Below are 20292 nucleotides of genomic sequence, written 5' to 3' on the forward strand. Positions count from 1 at the left end.
CGATCTGCTCTCTACAATGGCCCTTTTTCGCAGCCCTTTTCCTTTCTCTAAGAGGCCTGGGTTGTGCTTTAAGTTCCTCTCATTTGTGCTGACGTCTGAGGATCTTTATTCAATGACACTCAGGCCTATTTATGTCATTATTGTTAAAAGTTTAAATTTTAGGTTGTTGTGAACACATACATGTCATTTAATGTGCTACAGAGAAAAGAAAGAGAAGAGAGAAGAAAACTTCTCATTTCGTTTGACCTACATGTACATGTTCATTTCCCCTCTATCTCTGTCCCTCTGTCTTTTCTCTAAATGCTACTCCCCCGCTTTTCTTTTCATGCCTGTCTCACACACGCACACACAAGCCCCCGAAAAAGCTGCTTGTTACACTGACTTGCATGCTCTTTAAAAGGAGGATCAACATTCCTGTGGTTTTGGGCTCATTACGCTTTTGTGGATCGCTAACGCCAGTGTAGGAGCCATGGCTGCAGTTTGCAATTAGGCCTACTATGCCAACTCCACAACATACGCCACTGCTCTGCAGTACTACGACACTACTCTACTACGACACTACTCTGCAGTACTACGACACTACTCTGCAGTGCATTTACTAGAGTACTGGGGGGTCAAACAGTAAAAAAGATGCAGTGTTTAAGAGTTGATTTAACATATTTTAGAGTATATTTGGTTCCAGAGTGCACTCTAAGTGTTGAATTAACATTGTATTGTATTTGTTTTACTGTGTTACTAGACTTTGCTGCAACATTTACATTGTTTTGGTAGCTGTTGTTTATAGGCCTACTCCACCTTACTCTGAAGGCAGGTATACAATAGCCTTTATACTGTAGACACACAGTTACTGCCTTTTTAGAGGGTTTTTTTTTGTGGTGGTAATTTCGTCAGTCAGGCGTTATGTTGGTTCGTATATCATATGCCAACCCCTCAAAACTGCTGTTCCCTCCATTTTAAACCCTTAAAGGACTACTTCTACTAAATAAAAATGTTTTTTTGAAATGTAAACAAAGCGCTGCCCCCAATACAATGACCAGGATCTCGGAAAAGACTGAAGAAGAAGGAAAAAAAAAAACCTCAGGTACTGACAAGTCCAGGGTGGTGTGAGCATTACAAATACATTTTATAATTGACTGAAGTTATCCTTTAACACCACAATGCATGTTTGGCAATGTGCATAATGGTGACAGCCTGGAAAACTGCTACAGTAGGTGTTGAAATGCTCTCCTCTGCTAGTTCCTCTGCCAATGACTTGTGCTATACTTGCACATTATATTGTGTCATTTGTATTACGTGAAATAAATCACTATGGTAGGCCTAAATACTGTACATTGCATGGAAAACATAGAAATATGTAGGCAACGAACAGTCTTGTAAGGTTTTCAACTTCATCTTCCTTTTTTTTTGCTTGGGTGGGGCCCAATAGTTGTTAGGGACTTTCTCAGGATGGGGTCCAGATTTTTCAGCCATAATGGGGCAGGGAGGATCCGCTGTGCCGGGGGAATGTTTCTGGGGCTAGTAAGTCATCATGGGACTCCACAACATAACCACCACAATCAAATCACACACTGTTGTTTAGCTGTTTTTCAGTAAACACTGGAATTGTCAACAGGGTCATACAAGGTGTCGGGACTCTTAAAACATTCATTCCATGCCAAATACTTGGACAGTCATATGCATGCGCACACTCACTCACTCACACACACACAGACAGACATATTCACATTACATACGCATACACACAAACACACACACAGATTTGTTTTTCCTCATGAACAACCTCTGGATACGTCTTTACACACTGAATTAAGACCTTGTTGTCTTCCAACACACAGGCACACGCATGTACGCACGCATACACGTAGACACACACACGCAGGCATGCACATGCACACGTATACACACATAGTCACACACACACGCACACACCAGAATATTCCGAACGGCACACAGAGTGAGTATTCTCTTCCCATGACTCACGCTGTTATATAATATCAAAACGCCGGGAACGGGAATCCCAACCCCTTCCTGCTCTTCTCCGATCTTCTTTCATACACATCCAAGACATTCCATAATGATCCATGTATCATGCTTCAAACCAGCATTTTTTAAAAAGTATTATTGCAGAACATTTTGACTTGACAATGTGTTCATGTGGCCATTTATTAAGATATATATAAATATTATATAAATATTTTTTGCCTTTATTTTTGACAGGACAGTGGAAGAGAAACAGGAAACGAGTGGGTAGAGAGAGAGAGATGGGGAAGGATCTGCATATGACCCGGGCCAAAATCGAACCCAGATCACCAGCAAAGTAACCTGTGCCTTACCGGTAGGCCACGGCAGGGCCACGATTTATAATTTACAATGTTGAGCAAGCGGCGTTGCCATTACCTAATGGTAGAGCACTGGGTTACTACGCCAGCGACCCGGGTTCGATTCCGGCACGGGTCATATGCCGAACCTTTCCCTCGTCTCTCTCTCCCCACTCATTTCCTGTCCCTGTTCCTGCCTAAAAATTATGAGTCAGCGCCAGATCAAGAGATGCATTAGCGAGAATGTTTTCTGGAAACTTTTGCAGAACAGGACAATATGATTCATCAACAGAACGATGAACAGGAGATAACTGCTTGGAAATATAAATAGTTGGCTAATAATTATTGTAGTGTAGTACACCGTCAGGGCAGTGTCATGATGACCCTCACTAGGGCTGTGGTTGTCCTTTGCTTGTCACTACAGTGAGCCTGGCTCTTTGGTGTAGCTGTCAAAGCACTAGTGTTATACCCTAAGAGGTTTGGGTTTGAATCCAGCCACACGAGTAACTCTTCGCTACAACTGGTGTGATAAAAAGCCATAAGAATCCATGTCTACTGGTCCTCTCTAATACTGTAATAGTGTTTTGTAATGAGGAAATGCATCTTGTTTTTTTGCCAAGATCCTCTTCATAAGTGCTCTGGGTGTTGGTGACATGCTCTTATTAGTGCCAAGCCTATAAGTATGGTAACTTAGTATGACAGGTTGCAACCCAACCCAGGACGTCACCAAAATGGTGCGATGGTACTGTAGTTAAAGTTGTGCAGTCTGTGCTCACATCCAATGATAGTGTGCTTGGCCAGACTACTCTGAGGAGGCAAACTGAGTGTGAAAAGTATAATCACAGACTGACAATGCTTCAAATGTCGCCGCCGTCTACCATCAAAACCACTGAGAGCAGCAGCAGTGAGTGGATATACTTTTATCTTTATTATCTGTAACCAAGAGCTTATTCCAAGAACATGGTTAAGTGATAAACCTGGCTAAGTTAACTACAGGAAGTGACAAAAACCTGCTGCTACGGTAATAGGTAGCCCACAGGTGACACCAGGACCCCAGACTTTTTTGTTACATGATTTACCACATACCTCAAGGTTCACTTGAGTAAGCCTGATTTAATACTGAGCTAGATTCTTGGAAAACCCCCCAAGTGGTTCATTCTGAATCAGAAAGTGCTCATTTGCTATACAGTAACACACCATTCATGTGGGACAGTGCCCAAACAAGTAACAAAACAAACACTAACACTATCACCGTGGAGACCGTGTTAGACCCCTCCTCCTACTGCTGTGATGTGCCTGACCAAAACAGCAACGTTCTTGACTCACATATAGTTTCAACTGGAACCATCTGTATCCGTTTGTGTGCTCACTTGTGTGTATACTGTGTGTGTGTGTGTGTGTGTGTGTGTGTGTGTGTGTGTGTGTGTGTGTGTGTGTGTGTGTGTGTGTGTGTGTGTGTGTGTGTGTGTGTGTGTGTGTGTGTGTGTGTGTGTGTGTGTGTTTGTATCCGTGTGTGTGAATGCATCTTTGGTCAGCACTCCGGCACAGGTAGAGTGTCTTTGTATACAGTACCTTTTCGCAGCAAAATTCACAACAAACTCTGCATCAAACTCTGCTGCCTTATAGCAGTGTGTGTGTGTGTTGGGGGGGGGTGGTAGGAGCAGCCCCACACACACCATTGTAATGAATGACTCAGAAACATAGACTCACTCAGACCCACCCTTGCTGTCGTGGTGTAAAAGTCCCCATGTGCCTGGCAGTAGCCCACGAGAGTGTGATTGTTGAAAAGTGTGATGCAGGGGGTGGCGCACTGCACTAAGACATTGTTGCACAATCAGAAAAGTTGCTTGTGAGGACCTAAGTTCGATTCTCACTTGGGTTATTAACTAACTCCCATCTCTCTCTCCCACTCATTTTCCATCTCCTCACTATCACTATCAAACACAGGTAAAAAAATGACTCAAGATTAACTGAAGTAATTTACTGCATAGACTACATTACATATTTATTACATTTCTCTGATGCTCTTATTCAAGGTAACAAACGATGAACGTGAGGAGGAATACAAAGCCAACACAGCAAGATGCAAAAAGGTGTTGGTGAGTGAGTGGGGTTAGTTTTCTTATGAGGGGAAGCTCACAGAAAGGATGAGTCTGCAAAAGCTTCTAAAAGCTCGAGAGAATGACCCTTGCTATGCCTGCTTTGCTTTTGACTTTTTATTCAACTTGCAGAATGCAAATACCTAATTGTAGCCATATACTATGCAAACAGGGTTGAGCACTTGGAGAGGAGGAAAGAAAATATACCGGTAGTGCAAATGAGACAAGAGACAAGCACATAGTGTGTTCCTATTGCCATGTGGTTCTGATAAAGAGCTGAACACTGACAAAGAAAAGAAAAAGAAAGAGGGATGGAGAGAGAGAGAGAGAGAGAGAGAGAGAGAGAGAGAGAGAGAGAGAGAGAGAGAGAGAGAGAGAGAGAGAGAGAGAGAGAGAGAGAGAGAGAGAGAGATTAGCTGGTAGGTGTGGCATATCCAGGATAAAACTGCCTCTGCTCCACTACTGTCCACTCCGTCACTCTCACCCCTCTCTTTGGTTTTCATTTCAATTTCAAGTCTTCAGGACCCGCTATTCCGGTAAGTCCACTTCAAATATGTTTTGGTAATGACTATTTGCTTAACACAGGACAAACTGGCATGACACTGTGACTGCACTTGTGCATGTGCCAATTCAGCTCTAGTTCTGAAAAAAAAACCATGAAGGCTTTGTAGTGAATCTTTAGCAAATTTATAGTTGTGGAGATGGGTGTGGTATTTATGCTGTGGTGCTTTGCACATTCCTTCACTGATGGAAATGTGGGTTGATTGGATTTACGCAGTGTGTACTTTACTGGGTTAATAGGTGTTTGCAAAATGTCTTTCATGTGTCTCGGATGCACATGTGCATGTCTCCTTGATGAAGCTTTTCCTTTTGTCTTTGTCACTATAAAATCAAATTTCGCCCTTTCTGTCCTCTTTGTCTTCTCTCTCTCTCTCTCTCTCTCTCTCTCTCTCTCTCTCTCTCTCTCTCTCTCTCTCTCTCTCTCTCTCTCTCTCTCTCTCTCTCTCTCTCTCTCTCTCTGTCTGTCTTCGAGCATTCCTAAGTACTTCACCCACTCTACGTCCTCATATAACCTCTATTTTCCTGTCTCCTCCCTCCCTCTGCTTTCCTCCACCCTGGAATGAGTTTATGTGCTACCGCTATACCACTCAACTGGAAACTTTCTTAGGGCTGCTACAAGACTTTAAAAAAAAAAAAAAACATGCACTCCAAAGACCATGCACTACAGTACAGGGAGACCATATAGAGTAGGATGTAATGTATCTAAAGATTATGATTATGAAGTCTGGGCTACATAACATGTGTAACATCTATCCAAAAATGAACTTCTATTATCTGTACAAGTTTCTTGACATGATGGAAGACTCGTATTCAGTGCTTCAAAAGAACCACCGAGGCAAATAGTGCTTCAAAGAACAATTTGAAGACAATAATGCATAACATCACCCCATTGTGATCTTTCTAATGGCCCTGTTCATGCATTACTCCAAGTATCAAAAGGGTGCTCCCCCTGCTCATACGGTGGGCAAGTTGACAAACAGGACTTGAGTGACAGGGAGCTCTAGGTGTTACGCAATCCAAAGGTGCTGATGCAAAGATGTGGTCAGATGTTTGATATATGGTAGGCCTGTAGACCATTTGAAATAGAATACAAACTGCATGAAATGCTACAAAGTGACATTCAAAAGTTATTTTGGTCCTCAGACCATAAATCGTGACTGTTGCCTGTTAACACTGACGTATGAGGACTGGGAAAGCATGCAAAAAACTTCCAATGTAATTGCATTACAGTAAAATGTTGAAATAGTGGGGTTTTTTGTTCCTTAAAATAATGTTAAATGTAAAAGGAACTCTGCACAGAGTTTGATTTTACCACTGTATGTAAACTACAATAGCATACATAGACTAAATGAGAAAAATGAGAAAAACATTTTATAACTGTATGTAGACTATAAGTAGCTTACATAGAACAAATACAGTAGACCAAATGAGAAAACATCTGTCCAACCAGCAGGAATGGCCAAAAGAGTAAAGTTACTTAGTGTTACTTTAAAAACTGTAGCTCCTTCTTTGCACAACTTGCAATAACGTGGGAGCTGACGCATTTACTTATTTCATTTCTTGAATTACGAGAAGTGAAATTGGTACACGTCCCCAAAAATTTTCCTCCATATACTGCTACGTTGTAATTACCAGGGTAACATGATCTGACTTGATTCAAATATCTATGCATTTATTATAGTATTTTGATTTCAGAATAAAAAATGTCTATAAATAAAAATATATACATAAATAAATAAAAACATACTATAAATAAAAATAAATACATACATTTCTGTCATTCAATCACACAATTGCTATGTTAAGTCTTAGTCTGTTAAGGGCGTTGGCAAGGGTCTGAACAATGTCCTGCCCCCACCCTCCATCCTCCAAAAAAGTGTCTCCTCCCCTCTTCTTTTCTCCCACCTTTCTGACTGTAAAGTGTAGGCTACTCAAGGCATTCACTGGGGGGCACCTGTCAGCAGGGAAGCCAACAAGGGGAGACAAAGGCCTCGGTTGTCCCGGGATCCAGAGGACAAAATTGGATCCCAATTACATTGTATATACTGAGTGGGGTGGGCTTTTAGATGAGTTTGCCCTAGGGCCCGACCAAAGCTGTAAGCGGCCCTACCTGACAGCACCAGGGTGTGGCTGAGTAGACAGAATGTGAATCAAGCCCTTGAATGTGACACAGGTAGCCAAAAGAACAAGGATTTAAAGCGTGGTAGTTTAAAATGGAAAAATGAAAATAAAGTCTGCTCGCCAAGCTCCTGTTTCTTTTATTTTAATGTGACGTTTCCGGCATGCTTAGAAACGGGAGCTTGGCGTGCAGATTTTATTTTCATTTTTCATTTTAAACGTGGTAGGCCAATAGGATAGAGACGAGTCGAAATGCATGGCAGTGAAGGCTATTGCATCACAGTCAGCTGATGCTTTTAAGGCAACTTGCACTATTTGCACTCACTGTAACAATAGAAACTCTGTGATCCTGGTCAACTTTTAAGTCTTTTTCCAAGGAAGTATTTAATGTCTTTTTGATTGTTGTGTTTAGCCTATATTACGATTACTTTTGCATACTGTGGACGTGCAGAGTATACTGCAATTCAAAGTCCTATGGCTTTCAATTTGACTTGACTTGATCTTGCGTTCAAGCTGTGTAAATAAAGCATTCACGTTACTCCCCCTTTTTGCAGTTGCACCATGTCTCTGATGTCGGCTATGGCTACGCTCATCAAAATCTTTGATGACTACGCAGGCAAAGACGGAGATGCTTCAACCCTGAGCAACAGTGAAGTAAAAGCCCTGCTCAAAAAAGAATTTGGCGCCAAATGTGAGGTGAGATTCTTCTTGCTGTATGAAAAGTATTCATAACTTCATTTGGATTTAAAAGCTCATTAGAGGGTTGCAGCACTCTCGGGTGTGATTCTTGTATTTTATTCTGTTTTTAATTATTTTACTTTGACTCAGAAGCCCCATAACATTTGGTCTTCATCCACATATGCAATATCACATAAGCATTTGTAGCAACTATGCTTCATATTTATAATAATATACCAGTGTGTGTGGCCAGTATCTCAAAGGCACACCAATGGTGCCCACATAGGATTTACTGTTTTTGTAGACAGAAAAAGCAGTGTTCATTTTGACACTTTTCTAGTGAATTTGGTCACAGAGTACTTTCTAGGTGTTTAATTAAAGGATCACTTCTGCCAATTTCGACATGCAGTTGTAATGCTTACACTACCCTGGACTTGTCAGTACCTGAGAATTGGAAAAATGCAACATCAACGGGTACTGACAGGTCAAGGGTAGCGTGAGCAATACAACAGCATACAAAACACTACATTTTGTATTGTGTTGTTTTGTTATGGTTGGCTACTTATACTGAAGTAGCCCACATACTAACCCAGTGCACTGGTCTTTTTTTTCCACCCATCAGACCGCAAGTGAAAAAGCGCAATGTGACAAAATGTTCGCGGATCTTGATGCCAACGGGGATGGCAAAGTGGACTTCACAGAGTTTGTCACCCTGGTGGCTGCCCTTACTTCCTTGATCAAGGGGTCGATGTGAAACACGTGTGTACACATAACCATTTGCGGACAGACACACTTACGGTATAAACACACACCGTTTTACATCATCACAAAGCCAAGCTTGGTGTTACAATTAGGGTATGTTCCGTTTCAGAACCTGAAAAACAAAGTGTCACCTTTTTGTCATAAAAAAATAACACTGTATGTCGCACACCCTCACAAGAATATGCAACTGTGCAGGTGATAGATGTAACAACATGTAATAAATATTTTGAATAAAGACTATGATTGGTTTAATGTTTAATGATTTGGGGTTATAAATACTATAAAGCAGCAAAAGTTTACAAATACTAACAGACCTAGCTCGAGAAGACACAAAGGTCAATGAGAGTGCTCTGGAAACTGCATAGAATATGACTGCTATAAGCTGCTTGACTCAGATGCTCATCTGGGGTGCATTTCTCAAAAGAGAAGTTGTTAGCCTGTTAGCAACTTCGGTAGTTGCCAATGGGAAAATTCATTGAAAACAACAAAGTAGCTAATGTAGTAAGCGACTTTGGTTTCGAGAAATGCACCCCATGTACTGGCTGAAGTCAAAATCTAAAGAAGAAGAGGAGAGCAGAAGCGCTCTGAGATTGAAGAGAAATATTTAATATAACATGGCAAATCTGGTTAGAGATTCAAGATTCAAGAGTTTATTGTAATTGTCAAAAAGGCCAAGAAGCCCCCAAGAAGCCTGGCTTCGTCATAAAGCTCCAGTCGATTCACATCTCCCTCCTCAGTACGTCAGGATCGGGTCTCCTGGGTGGAGACTACTGTATTTGTGTTGGTGTTTCCAGACAACTCAGCAATCAGCCAACAGTGTAGCGACGATGGCAGGGGATGAAGGTAGACACATTACATACCGGCACATTAGATGTCGCGCCCACATGTTAGCTATTGGGTAAAATCAGAAGCACATCTCAAACGTCAATAGAGTTCAGTTCTAACCCTCCCACCAGTCATCATTTCCCAATTCGACACTCCCATACACTCTATAAAATCAGTATGAAGGTAGGGTAAAACCAGGCACTGGGTCTTCAGACAGAATGATGAAGAGGGGTAGGGGGTGGGGGGGGGGGGTGGGCTGTTGAATATTTCAGGGGTAGTAGTAGAGTCATGGTGGGACTCCACAACATAACCACTATACATTCAAATCGCATGCTGCTGTGCTGTTTAGCTGTGTTGGTAAATACTGGAAATATGGCATAGGCATGAGAGGCATAAGAGGCATTGACACAGGGGTGGGAAACCTTTTTCTTTCGAGGGCCCACCTCAAATGTTCTGTAAGTCCTCCAAGGGCTGTATTATGAACACAAACCAGGATTCCCCCCTCCCTATGTTGAAGGCGACCTTTACAACAGACCCCACCTCCACTAGGTCTCCTGAAAAAGTATAACTTAATTGTATTACAAATGTCATTTCTAAGATTTATTAACTAAGCACTTCACATTTTCATGTAGAACTGCATAACGTTAAAATCATATTGGGGGCAGGATAGGACCAACACGAGAAAAACAGTTCCCCACCCCTGCATGGACGGACGCATACAGTAGTATAAACTCACACATGGAGGCAGGGGCACACAGGGGCAGCCATGGTTCAGTGGTTGGAGCGCTGGCCTTTTAGATTAGAGGGTTGCAGGTTCAAATCCCACTCCGACCATCACCTTCATCCATGGTACCCTTGAGCAAGGTACCTTACCCCACATTGCTTCAGGGACTGTAACCAATAACCTGTACCAAAATAGCTGTAAGTCGCTTTGGATACCAAAAAAAAGGGTCAGCTAAATGTAGTGTACAAAAGCGGATTCCAAAGAGGTTGGGACACTTGGTATTTTTTTAATAAAAGCAAAATGCTGCCATTTTCAAAACATTCATTCCATGTGTAAGATGCACAATGTCACAAGGTCGGCATAGCAACTGTTAAATGGAGGCAAAAGTATTGTTTTGGGGGAAATATGTGTTCATTTAAAATTCGACCGATGCAACAAATCTCAAAAAAGTTGGGACGTGGCCAAAACATGTTGGTATAGTTAGATAATTCTAAAAATAACACAAGGAAGAATATTTTAAAAGGAACTATATTGACTGCCAACATGAATGCACAAATAAAATATCATCACAGAAAGGCTGTGGCACTCAGTAGCGAAGATTTTGAGGCACTAATTACTGACCTATTACACAGAAAGATTGAATTATCAAAATTGCAGGCATATAAGGCCTATTTCCGTAATATGGAGTTCTGTGAAATCATTGCACGGGTTATGATATCATGACATACTCATCGTCAATAAGCAAACTCTGACACTCCAAGAATGACAGCTGTTGAAAAAAATGACCATAAACACAACACTTGATTAAAGCACATGATGCAGACATTAAACAGAGTTGCAAGTGGCAAAGCTCATTCTAGATGGACCTAGGAGACATGTGAAACTGTCCTCTGATTACAGAATGGAAAATATTTCATCCTTTTTTAAAATCATGGAGTCATGCACCCTCCAGGTTATGAAGAAAATGAATACTTCAGCTTGTTTTAGTAGTCAGTCTGAAAGACAGCATATATGACGGTAAAGGGGTGCAGAGGTGCCTTGGTTATGGTCTTCTTACTCATGTAAAGAATTAAAATGAATGTTTAATGATATATACAGACTTCAAACAGCATACATAGCTACCAAGGCATTATATTTTGGAGTACCGCCTTTAGATATTTCCCCATAATGGTGGCAGATTTCAATCTCTACTATGTTCCAATGATGTGTTTCCATCATAAGAGTAAACAGGTGACAAAATTGTTCTCTTGCAGTCAGGATATGCCATATATTAAGCATAACAATAAGGGGAACAAGTTGAAGAACACACCTATCAGTTGAGCTGCTGAAATCGAGTCTCGCACATCCAAATATCTATTTTTTTTAATAAAATCATGGCATCAGTTAAAGTATCTAACTGTTAAGTATCTTTCCTTGTGTTATTTGTAGTCTTAGCAAACATAAAAAGCATTTTATTGGCCCCGTCCCAACTTTTTTGGGATTTGTTGCAAGGGTGAAATTTCAAATGATCACATAATTACCTCAAAACAACAATTCTGCTGACTTTAACAACTGATATGTTGTCTGTACACAATGCTCTACCTTATTAACATATTGAATGTTTTGAAAATGCCAGCATTTTTATTTTATTCACAAAATACCAAGTGTCCCAACTTTTTTGGAATCCGCTTTGTAATAACATGGACATATCAGGCCAGCAGAGAGTGCTGTCCTCACTAATACCATCTACAGCACCATTCATTTGAGAGTTCCTCTTCCCATGTTGTGTTACTCACACTAATACCTTGAACTTGACACACAGATTTTTTTTCCAGCCCTTTCCACAATCTCAGCCTCCTAACTGGGTGCATGGTTTGTGTCCATGGTGTCTGAAACGTCTTTACCAAAAAAGTTACCAAAACATACCATCCTGAAAAGTTAGTGCTGTGTTGTGAGGCATCTGTTGTTTAACTTGTGAGATGGTATTTGGAGCATGTTAAATATGCACTGTGTAAAATTGTGGCCAGAGTATTGCAACTAGCTGCTCACTGAAACGGTGCTGCCTATTGGCATATTTTATAGTTTTATGAATATGTACCAAGTAATACATTCATATTTACTAATATGACCAAAGTGCAGTAAGTTTTTCAGCTAAAATGTCTATTTCTGGACATTCAAAATGGTGGACATGGAGAAGCTCCACTTTTTCATGTATGAAAAATGCAATTTACCCAGTCATAATGAATACTTACAATGGTGGTGGTATGTCCTAAGCGACCTAAGCGACGATGGCAGGGGATGAAGGTTGACACATTACATACCGGCACATTAGATGTCACGCCCACACGTTAGCTATTGGGTAAAATCAGATCAGATCAGAATGCGGGGAATAAATGACCAAAAATATGACACTGTGCAGTGCACCTTTAAGACATTTCAAACAATAGTCCACGAGGCTGATGTGTTGTCATACAATGGGTGTTATACTGCATAAAACATATAAAACTTTGTCATGGGTGAGTTGGAAAAATGGTCAGTTTGCAGGAGGTTTTTTTTTCTTATGTAACTGAAACACCCAACAAGGAGACATAATAACCATGAATGTTCATCTGATGGAGCTTATTTTGTTTCTAGTCCTTTAACTAGTTGTAAACCATCATGCCCCTTCAATACACAAATCATTTCCATTTCATTATCATTATTGTTGTTGCTGTATGTGTGATCAAAAAGCCCCAAAGAGGTACATAATATCATACAGACAGTAGACCTACATGCACCTGCCAGAATATTGAATGAATGAATGAATGAATGAATGAATGAATGAATGAATGAATGAATGAATGAATGAATGAATGAATGAATGAATGAAACTTTATTGTCATTGTACAGGTACAACGAAATTGGTAAAGTGCAGATGCTCACTGTGTTTAAAAATCAACAAACAAACAAACAAAAAAAACTATATATATACTGTATAAAAAGAATTAAGATTTTAAAAAGTCAGCTGTGCAAAACGTAGTGTGCAGATTGCTTTCTAATAATATTGGGCATGCATTCCAAATCAATACCAACTGCACAGCCCATACAGTAAGTAGCTGGTACGGTCTGTAAATGTTGCAAAAGCCTGATACATTTTTAGAATAGTTTGTTGTCATGACACTATTTAATAACACAGTCTTGTTTGGATGGGCCAACAGTCTGTGAGTCACACTGGTAGGAATGTGTGTCAGCAACACAGCTATTAGGGCTGCTCAGAGCAAATCTATGCACATCATCAAGTCAAGTTGGCTATGCAAGACAAGTCGGCTTTATTGTCAATTTCTTTACATGCGCTGGTCATACAAAGAATTTGAAATTACGTTTCTTACTTTCCCATGCAGACATAGACATACACTTTAGGTGTAGACATAGACAATTAGACATAGACAATAAGACATAGACAGTGCACATGCATTACACCTGGAGAGTACCTATACAATACCCATACAGACATATAAAGTGCAAGACTGGGCAACAGCAGACATACTACATAGAACATAGTAGAAAGAGGTAGTGTTGTGCATTTCCAGTTATGTCCTATTGTGACGATTCTGACATAGTGATAGTAGCATTGTGAAATAATAATAAATATAAATTAAGATTCATGCATTGTTGAAGCAGGCATAGGCCTCGAATACTGCAGTAAAATTCCATTCATGTCTTTTGCAGCACAACATATTCATCTGGTTGCCTTTATGTCACTAAGAATATGGATTTGTACATGAGGACTATGTATTGTAGAGGCATAAACCCATTGTTGTTTTTTACATTTTGAATATGCTTTATAGTTATACACTATATCACCACTCTATGACAAAAATGTATCAAATTGGAAATCCGGCAGTTCACACCCTAAAAACTCAGCCCATGGATGAACTGCACCACACCACGCCTCACCACACCTATCTCAACCATGTACAGTACAACCAGTCTAGCAGGTTGGACATTTTAAAGGCCACTAAGTACAAACAATCTATCCCCCTCAATCTATGCCCCTGCTGCTGGTTCACTCTTTGGTCCACTTAAAGAGGACTGAGTTTGGTTCACTTAAAGGGGACCAGGTGTGAACATTGTCGTGCTCTACTAATTGTTCACGATACGTATTATGTTCATTATGTCTAACTGTTTAACTCAACACTTTAGATTTTCTTTTGCCTTAAGACGGAAGTAATACCATCAACACATGTCAGGTAAAAGATAAAACTTGTACATGTCTTAAGGCAAAAGAAAATCTTAAGTGTTGTGTTCATTACTGTTGGGATTTTTGGAGGGTTGCAAAGTTAAGCAACAAGGATTAGTTAGTGTTAGTGTAGGTATACTACAGTATAACACCCATTTTTACACACACAGCACATCAAAGGATTCAAGGGTGAGTCATTGCATGTGGCCCAAACTGAAGTATGAACAATAAAAAAAGGGTGGAGGGGGATGCGTTTGGATTACCTTGAGGGAGGTCAAACAAAACACATATGAAGGTGTGGTGTGGTATAAAGGACAGGTCTCGTCCAGTCGTACCTCACTGCTGTGCTGCGCTGTTCAACATTGCCCTCTTTTCTTCACTGACACCAGGTCAACTTCATACCCAGGTGAGTCTCACTATGACATTGATGAACATGGGTAGAAAAAAGACGATTCCGTCATTGAAGACATGCACTGTAATGAAGCATAGAGGTTCATGTACCCTTTTCTAAGGCAAATAATAGCCTAGTATTTGTCTTTTATTGTAAGATGCTATTTTATTGTTTTTTTAACAAAAGTTTACGTGACATTTTACGAAAATGTTCTTTGATTGAAAATTATCTTTACTGATCTCTGATTGAAAATGATCTTTACTTGTTTCTAACATTTGGCAATGCATTAATAAACATACAGGTGAAAAAGCTCCACAGCTTAAACAATTGAGAGCATAATGAGAACATCATCCATGTTTAAAAAAAATAATAAAAAAAAACGGACAAATGGAATACCAAAGGAATACCACAATTCTTCTTCTGAACCTGCTTTGGTCCATATAGTAGTCTACATTAGGTTGAAGGTGAAGATTGTGCACATCCCAGGAAAAGGGGCAGGACAAAGGCTGACTGTACCGTAGTTTTTGGAGCCATGAAATAATAAAAGACAACAGAAAGGATTTTAAGTGTACTGACTTTTCACTCTGAAAAACCATAGTCTACATTAACAATACTGCTTGCTTTGTTTAGTCATCATGACGAACCTGGAGATGGCCATGGCTGCACTTATTAAAGTCTTCCATGAAAATGCTGGCCAAGACAAGAAGCTCAATAAGGCGGAGTTGAAGGGACTCCTGCAGACGGAATTCAAGGGTATGCTAGGGGTAAGTCTTGCTTGAACAACACTGTGGGTTCCACTTCATTTCAAGTTTCAAGGGACATCGCACATGCTTGTTTGGGTGTATGGAAAATGTGCATTCACTCAAAGCTTCATTTTTAATATGACCATGGCTTTGACACGTTGTGGGAATTTAAACCAAGGATTGCTTCGAAATGAGAATCTGTGGTTGTCTATTGTCAAAGTAGTTTACAAAGTAGTTCTAAAATGCAAAATGTTGTCTGTACGTTGCGTTGTCTGACAGCCAGGCTGCCCATTACAAATTGCATTGACAAAAGAACTTAAAGAAGGCAGTACTAGAGAACTCAGAAATGTCCATTTTATCAGAGTGGAATGGATTTATTTCCAAAAGTTACTCTGCCCGTTCACAAACACAGTCTTTTTCATACTATTTATTGGCTTGTCTATGACTTGTGATTTAAAATGTTGGATTTGAGAGTGATCAACCTATTCATGTATGAAAAGTGTTTATTTCGAAGGGGCAGTAGGCCTAAATAGAAATGGAAAAGCTGGCATTTGTGAATGGGGCAGCCTAAATTCTGAAGGAAAACGACCAAACAAATGACACTCTGGACTTTGAATCAACAGGTTACCATTTTTCAGTAGCTTTTCCTCTTTGATACGAAAGTTTCCTTTCCTTCCTCTCAAAAAGTGATCTTGCACCCGCTACCTGCACATCGAAACCTCTGGTGTGCGTTGGTGTCCTCTTCAAAAAAAAAAGAGAATAAAAATAAACAAAGCTGACAGCCCTTTTTGTCTTCACTCAGAATGCACCTCCTGGTGCAGCGGATGAGATCTTCAACGGCCTGGATCAGGATGGGAGTGGATCAGTCAACTTCCAGGAGTTTGTCAACATGGTGGCTTCTGTTGCTTGCGTAACCAATGAGATGATTTTTCAACAGTAGAGACTACTATGCGCCTTCACGCCAAGAGAAGACAGGAGTTTGGATGGTGCGATGTGTCTGCATCAGTTTTATTCATGCACTGTTGTGGTTACTGAAATTATGGTATACAAAAGCTTGTAAAGAAATAAAATTAATTTAAACCTGATATATTGTGTGTGTGTGTGTGTGTGTGTGTGTGTGTGTGTGTGTGTGTGTGTGTGTGTGTGTGTGTGTGTGTGTGTGTGTGTGTGTGTGTGTGTGTGTGTGTGTGTGTGTGTGTGTGTGTGTGTGTGTGTGTGTGTGTGTGTGTTTGTTTGTGTGCGTGTGCGTGTGTGTAAAGAGTAACTTTATTGATCCCAGAGGGAAATTAAGGAAGGTTTGTGTGTGCATGTGCGTGTGTGTTCCCTGGGCCCAAGATTACAGAGGGGCCCACTTTGGCCATATCTATCTTGCTGAAGAAATTACAATATTTTGGGCAAAGAAGGTCTAAGTAATGCGAAGACTCACTCTCATTGGTTCCCACCGTACCATATCAATTGTGCTGTTCCACCATAGGGGGTGATCATGGGCAAGGGATGAATGGGAAATATGAATGGCAGTCATTGGCGCTAAATGGCTTAAATATATTTTGCTCCAATCTCAAGTCTTCAATCTCATTTAAACAGCATGCCTGGCAGCATGTGTGTCTCAAAATCTACACAATCATTTGAAAATGCTGTTTAACTCCCTCGCGGTGTGAATGTTTTCATTCTAGAATACCAACAGTCAATACAAATATTAAATAACCAATTGCTTGAAGAAGGTCAGTAGACCGAAACGTCGTAGTAAACCATGCAAATGTGAACAGTGTGCGGGAGCTTTCTTTACTTTAACTATTATTAGTTAAAAGTCTTAGATCCCACTAACATTGAATGTAGCCTATGCATTAACATGGCAGTAGGAATGTACGCTAGGCCTACTAATAAATGGATGCAGGAGTACAACAGCAACCAACCAAACGTACCGTCCTGGTCTCTGGGCCAACACAAGCAAACGTCTTCCACTGACTGGGGCTAGTGTAGTAGGCTATATAGCCATGAGCCCTCATCATACTGGTTCTCCACCGAGTGCACACAGTGGGGGAAAATCTCCAAATAGGCTAATAACATAGTCGTCTAAAGTACATGCACTAAGTGGGAAAGTAAGTCCAAACAGAACAGTTTGATTGGAACTTCAAGGTCGCATTAAACTTGAAGATCGTCCATGTTTGATCAAATATGGGGAAATATTTCACTGTGGGAACCTATGGCAATGTCTAGATCAGACCTGTTCAAAAGGCAGCCCTGGGGCCAGATGTGACCCTTGGACGGCAAGGTTTCGGCTCAGCACAAGGTCAGAAAAATGAAGACAAATACAGTATGTCACAGAAGTGAGTACACCACTCACATTTTTGCAGATTTGTAAGTATATCTTTTCATAGGACAAAAATTATAGAGGTTATACTCTCCTTAGGATTTCAGTCAAATCTCACACACATCTCTACTCACGATGTAAAAGTTCAATGTAAGGCAAGGATGAAACACACACCGATGACCGCCCTTTTAATTTTGAGACGTGTCGGGAAAACACGGCCCCTTCTCAAACACTCACTAGTAGAGAAGAGTAGTAGAGTAGAGTATCATTTATTGATCCCGAGGGAAATTAAGGTGTGGTCCACTACGTGATCCATTACGTTAACAGGATGATTTTAATTCCAAAATAATAATTCCGAATGAAATAGTTCAGTCCAGTTTACTTTGGTATTTTCTTTAATTCCGAATTAAGAGGTGTTTAAATGATGGAATTAATCTTTACTCAGAATTAAAGTCAGTTAATTCCAGATTAAATGTCTAATGTAAATGTAGCAACTTTCCACAGGATTTTAACCTGGGGTGTACTCACTATTGTAGGTTTATGTTCAAACGTTATTGGCTGTAGGCCTATTTTGATTTTTTGTGAGTGAACAACAAATTTAAGCGGTTAAATATGTTGTCAACAGGTTACAGTTATTGAACAAGAAATTTCACTTCGACACAAAATGATTAGTAACGTCGTTGTCAGCTCAAATGAATTCTGTGTGGCTGCTTTAGGCACCCATGTTGCATTCATGTTGTCTACTTACTGTACAAATCTGCAAAAAATACGAGGGGTGTACTCACTTCTGTGACATAGGCTACTGTACGCTATGTGTGGTAGGCTATCTGGCCGTGCATAATTTGCGATCACTAACACTTAACCCCTTAGCGCAGAGCCTATGTTATAACCTTACTGTCACCGAAATTGTAAAGGCTGTGTCTTAATCTGTTAGTTAAGGCTCTCTGTACTGTCATAGCAATGTTGTTATGATGTAGTTGAGTATTTTCAGCAAATAATGAATAGGCCCGCGGGCGACCCCATTTGGGTTCGGTTGGGGAGATCTCTCCTATTCCTTCACATGAGAGTGAAATCATGAGTGTGAAAACTGAAACAGTCTCATAAAATTGACCATCACAAGGTATAAAGAAGCGAATATCTGTTCTGTCGCCGTACATTCGATTGAGACTTCTTTGGAGAAATTTGGACGTGGGGGGCTGCGTGACGTCACAGATCAGAAAATGTATTTGTAAAATACTCAAAAGCTTTAAGCAGGCCTAATTAAACCTGGTCGCAAAGTATAACTTGTCAGGACTCATAAGCGAACCACACTGAGACCTCGTCAATAAAGGTCTCAGTACAGTTCACTTCCAAGAGGTCTGGGTACACTTTGAAGCCTTCACATATGCACCGAAAATGCTGAGCCACAGTTCTGAGTTCACTTAAATGGCTGAAAGGGACCAGGTGTGAAAGCCCTGGATGGATTCCAATCTGTGTGTACTCCCATCTTCCCTTGCTCACTTGCCTGCTTATGACCTCATGATGATGTCACTGACGACAGAAAATTAACTCAATATCTTGCAAAAGCAATTCTAATGTCATTTTCTCATTTGCAATCAGGATGGTGAATGAAAAACACTCCCCCAAAAGTTGTTGTGCCTAGGCTGACAACTGGGTAACTTCTTTGTTTTCTACACGGAGGCGGGGCAAGGCCACAACCACAATTGGAGGACGGAAGTCTGCATATTGGAATGCCATGCAAATGGTAGGGCACTCGTTTGCTATGCGGCCAACCCGAGTTCGACTCTCGGCCCGGGTCCTTTGCTGACACTTCCCCATCTCACTCTGCGCACTCACTTCCTGTCACTACCTTCACTATCCTGTCAGATAAAGGCAATAGGCTCGTTCGTGACGAAGCAGTAAGATTTTTGCTAGGCAGTGGGCATGCGCACTTTGCCAGTTTGATGCATTCTGTTTCTAACCAGAATGCATCAAACTGGCAAAGTGCGCATGCCCACTGCCTAGCAAAAATCTTACTGCTTCGTCACGAACAAGCCTAATAAAAAGCCCATTCCCCCTAAAAAATCCAGTATGTCATCACCACTGATTACTGATGGACTTTTTTTCCCGGATTTCTCATCGGATTGTTTAAGGCTGATCTCTTTTTTTCATCGTTGTCTGTAATACAGAAATACTCCATATTAAATGAAATACTACTAAGTTGTAACTACTTGGGAGTGCTGATGCTGATTGAGGAGACATCATTAAAAAACTGAAAGGAAAGTAATATGTTCTTGTAGAAGGTGCATTCTATTTTACTTCTCTGTCCATATCCAAGCACATTAGCATAAGCAAATATGCACACCATAACCACTGTTGGTGGTAAGTGTGTAAATGTTGAGGCAAGAGAGAGAGAGAGAGGGAGAGAGAGAGAGAGAGAGAGAGAGAGAGAGAGAGAGAGAGAGAGAGAGAGAGAGAGAGAGAGACAGAGACAGAGACAGAGACAGAGACAGAGAGAGAGAGAAGTGTCAACATCATGGAACCGCTTTTACTGCAATGATGTTTCAGCACAAAGACCACATCAC

General features: G+C 40.6%; 2 protein-coding genes across 2 annotated transcripts; both read left to right on the forward strand.

The window, feature by feature from the left end:
* The first annotated feature begins 4826 nt into the window (after positions 1-4826).
* Positions 4827-8776, forward strand: LOC134449539 (ictacalcin-like). Its single transcript, XM_063199533.1, has 3 exons — positions 4827-4953; positions 7651-7792; positions 8397-8776. The coding sequence occupies exons 2-3, from the start codon at positions 7658-7660 to the stop codon at positions 8526-8528; spliced, it is 267 nt and encodes an 88-aa protein (XP_063055603.1). The 5' UTR covers positions 4827-4953; positions 7651-7657; the 3' UTR covers positions 8529-8776.
* Positions 8777-14582: 5806 nt separating this feature from the next.
* Positions 14583-16502, forward strand: LOC134449538 (protein S100-A1-like). Its single transcript, XM_063199532.1, has 3 exons — positions 14583-14689; positions 15305-15438; positions 16220-16502. Exons 2-3 carry the CDS (start codon positions 15310-15312, stop codon positions 16355-16357), a joined length of 267 nt encoding a protein of 88 aa, XP_063055602.1. The 5' UTR covers positions 14583-14689; positions 15305-15309; the 3' UTR covers positions 16358-16502.
* Positions 16503-20292: the final 3790 nt, after the last annotated feature.

Source organism: Engraulis encrasicolus, chromosome 5, assembly GCF_034702125.1.
Source record: "Engraulis encrasicolus isolate BLACKSEA-1 chromosome 5, IST_EnEncr_1.0, whole genome shotgun sequence".
In the NCBI taxonomy this organism is placed as follows: Eukaryota; Metazoa; Chordata; class Actinopteri; order Clupeiformes; family Engraulidae; genus Engraulis; species Engraulis encrasicolus.

What these genes read in the sequence shown, in the direction of transcription:
- LOC134449538 (XM_063199532.1), top strand. Translation starts at nt 15,310, where the DNA reads ATGACGAACCTGGAGATGGCCATGGCTGCACTTATTAAAGTCTTCCAT. An exon ending in AATTCAAGGGTATGCTAGGG is followed by an intron (nt 15,439 to 16,219) that starts GTAAGTCTTGCT and finishes GTCTTCACTCAG; the next exon opens with AATGCACCTCCTGGTGCAGC.
- LOC134449539 (XM_063199533.1), top strand. Translation starts at nt 7,658, where the DNA reads ATGTCTCTGATGTCGGCTATGGCTACGCTCATCAAAATCTTTGATGAC. An exon ending in AATTTGGCGCCAAATGTGAG is followed by an intron (nt 7,793 to 8,396) that starts GTGAGATTCTTC and finishes TCCACCCATCAG; the next exon opens with ACCGCAAGTGAAAAAGCGCA.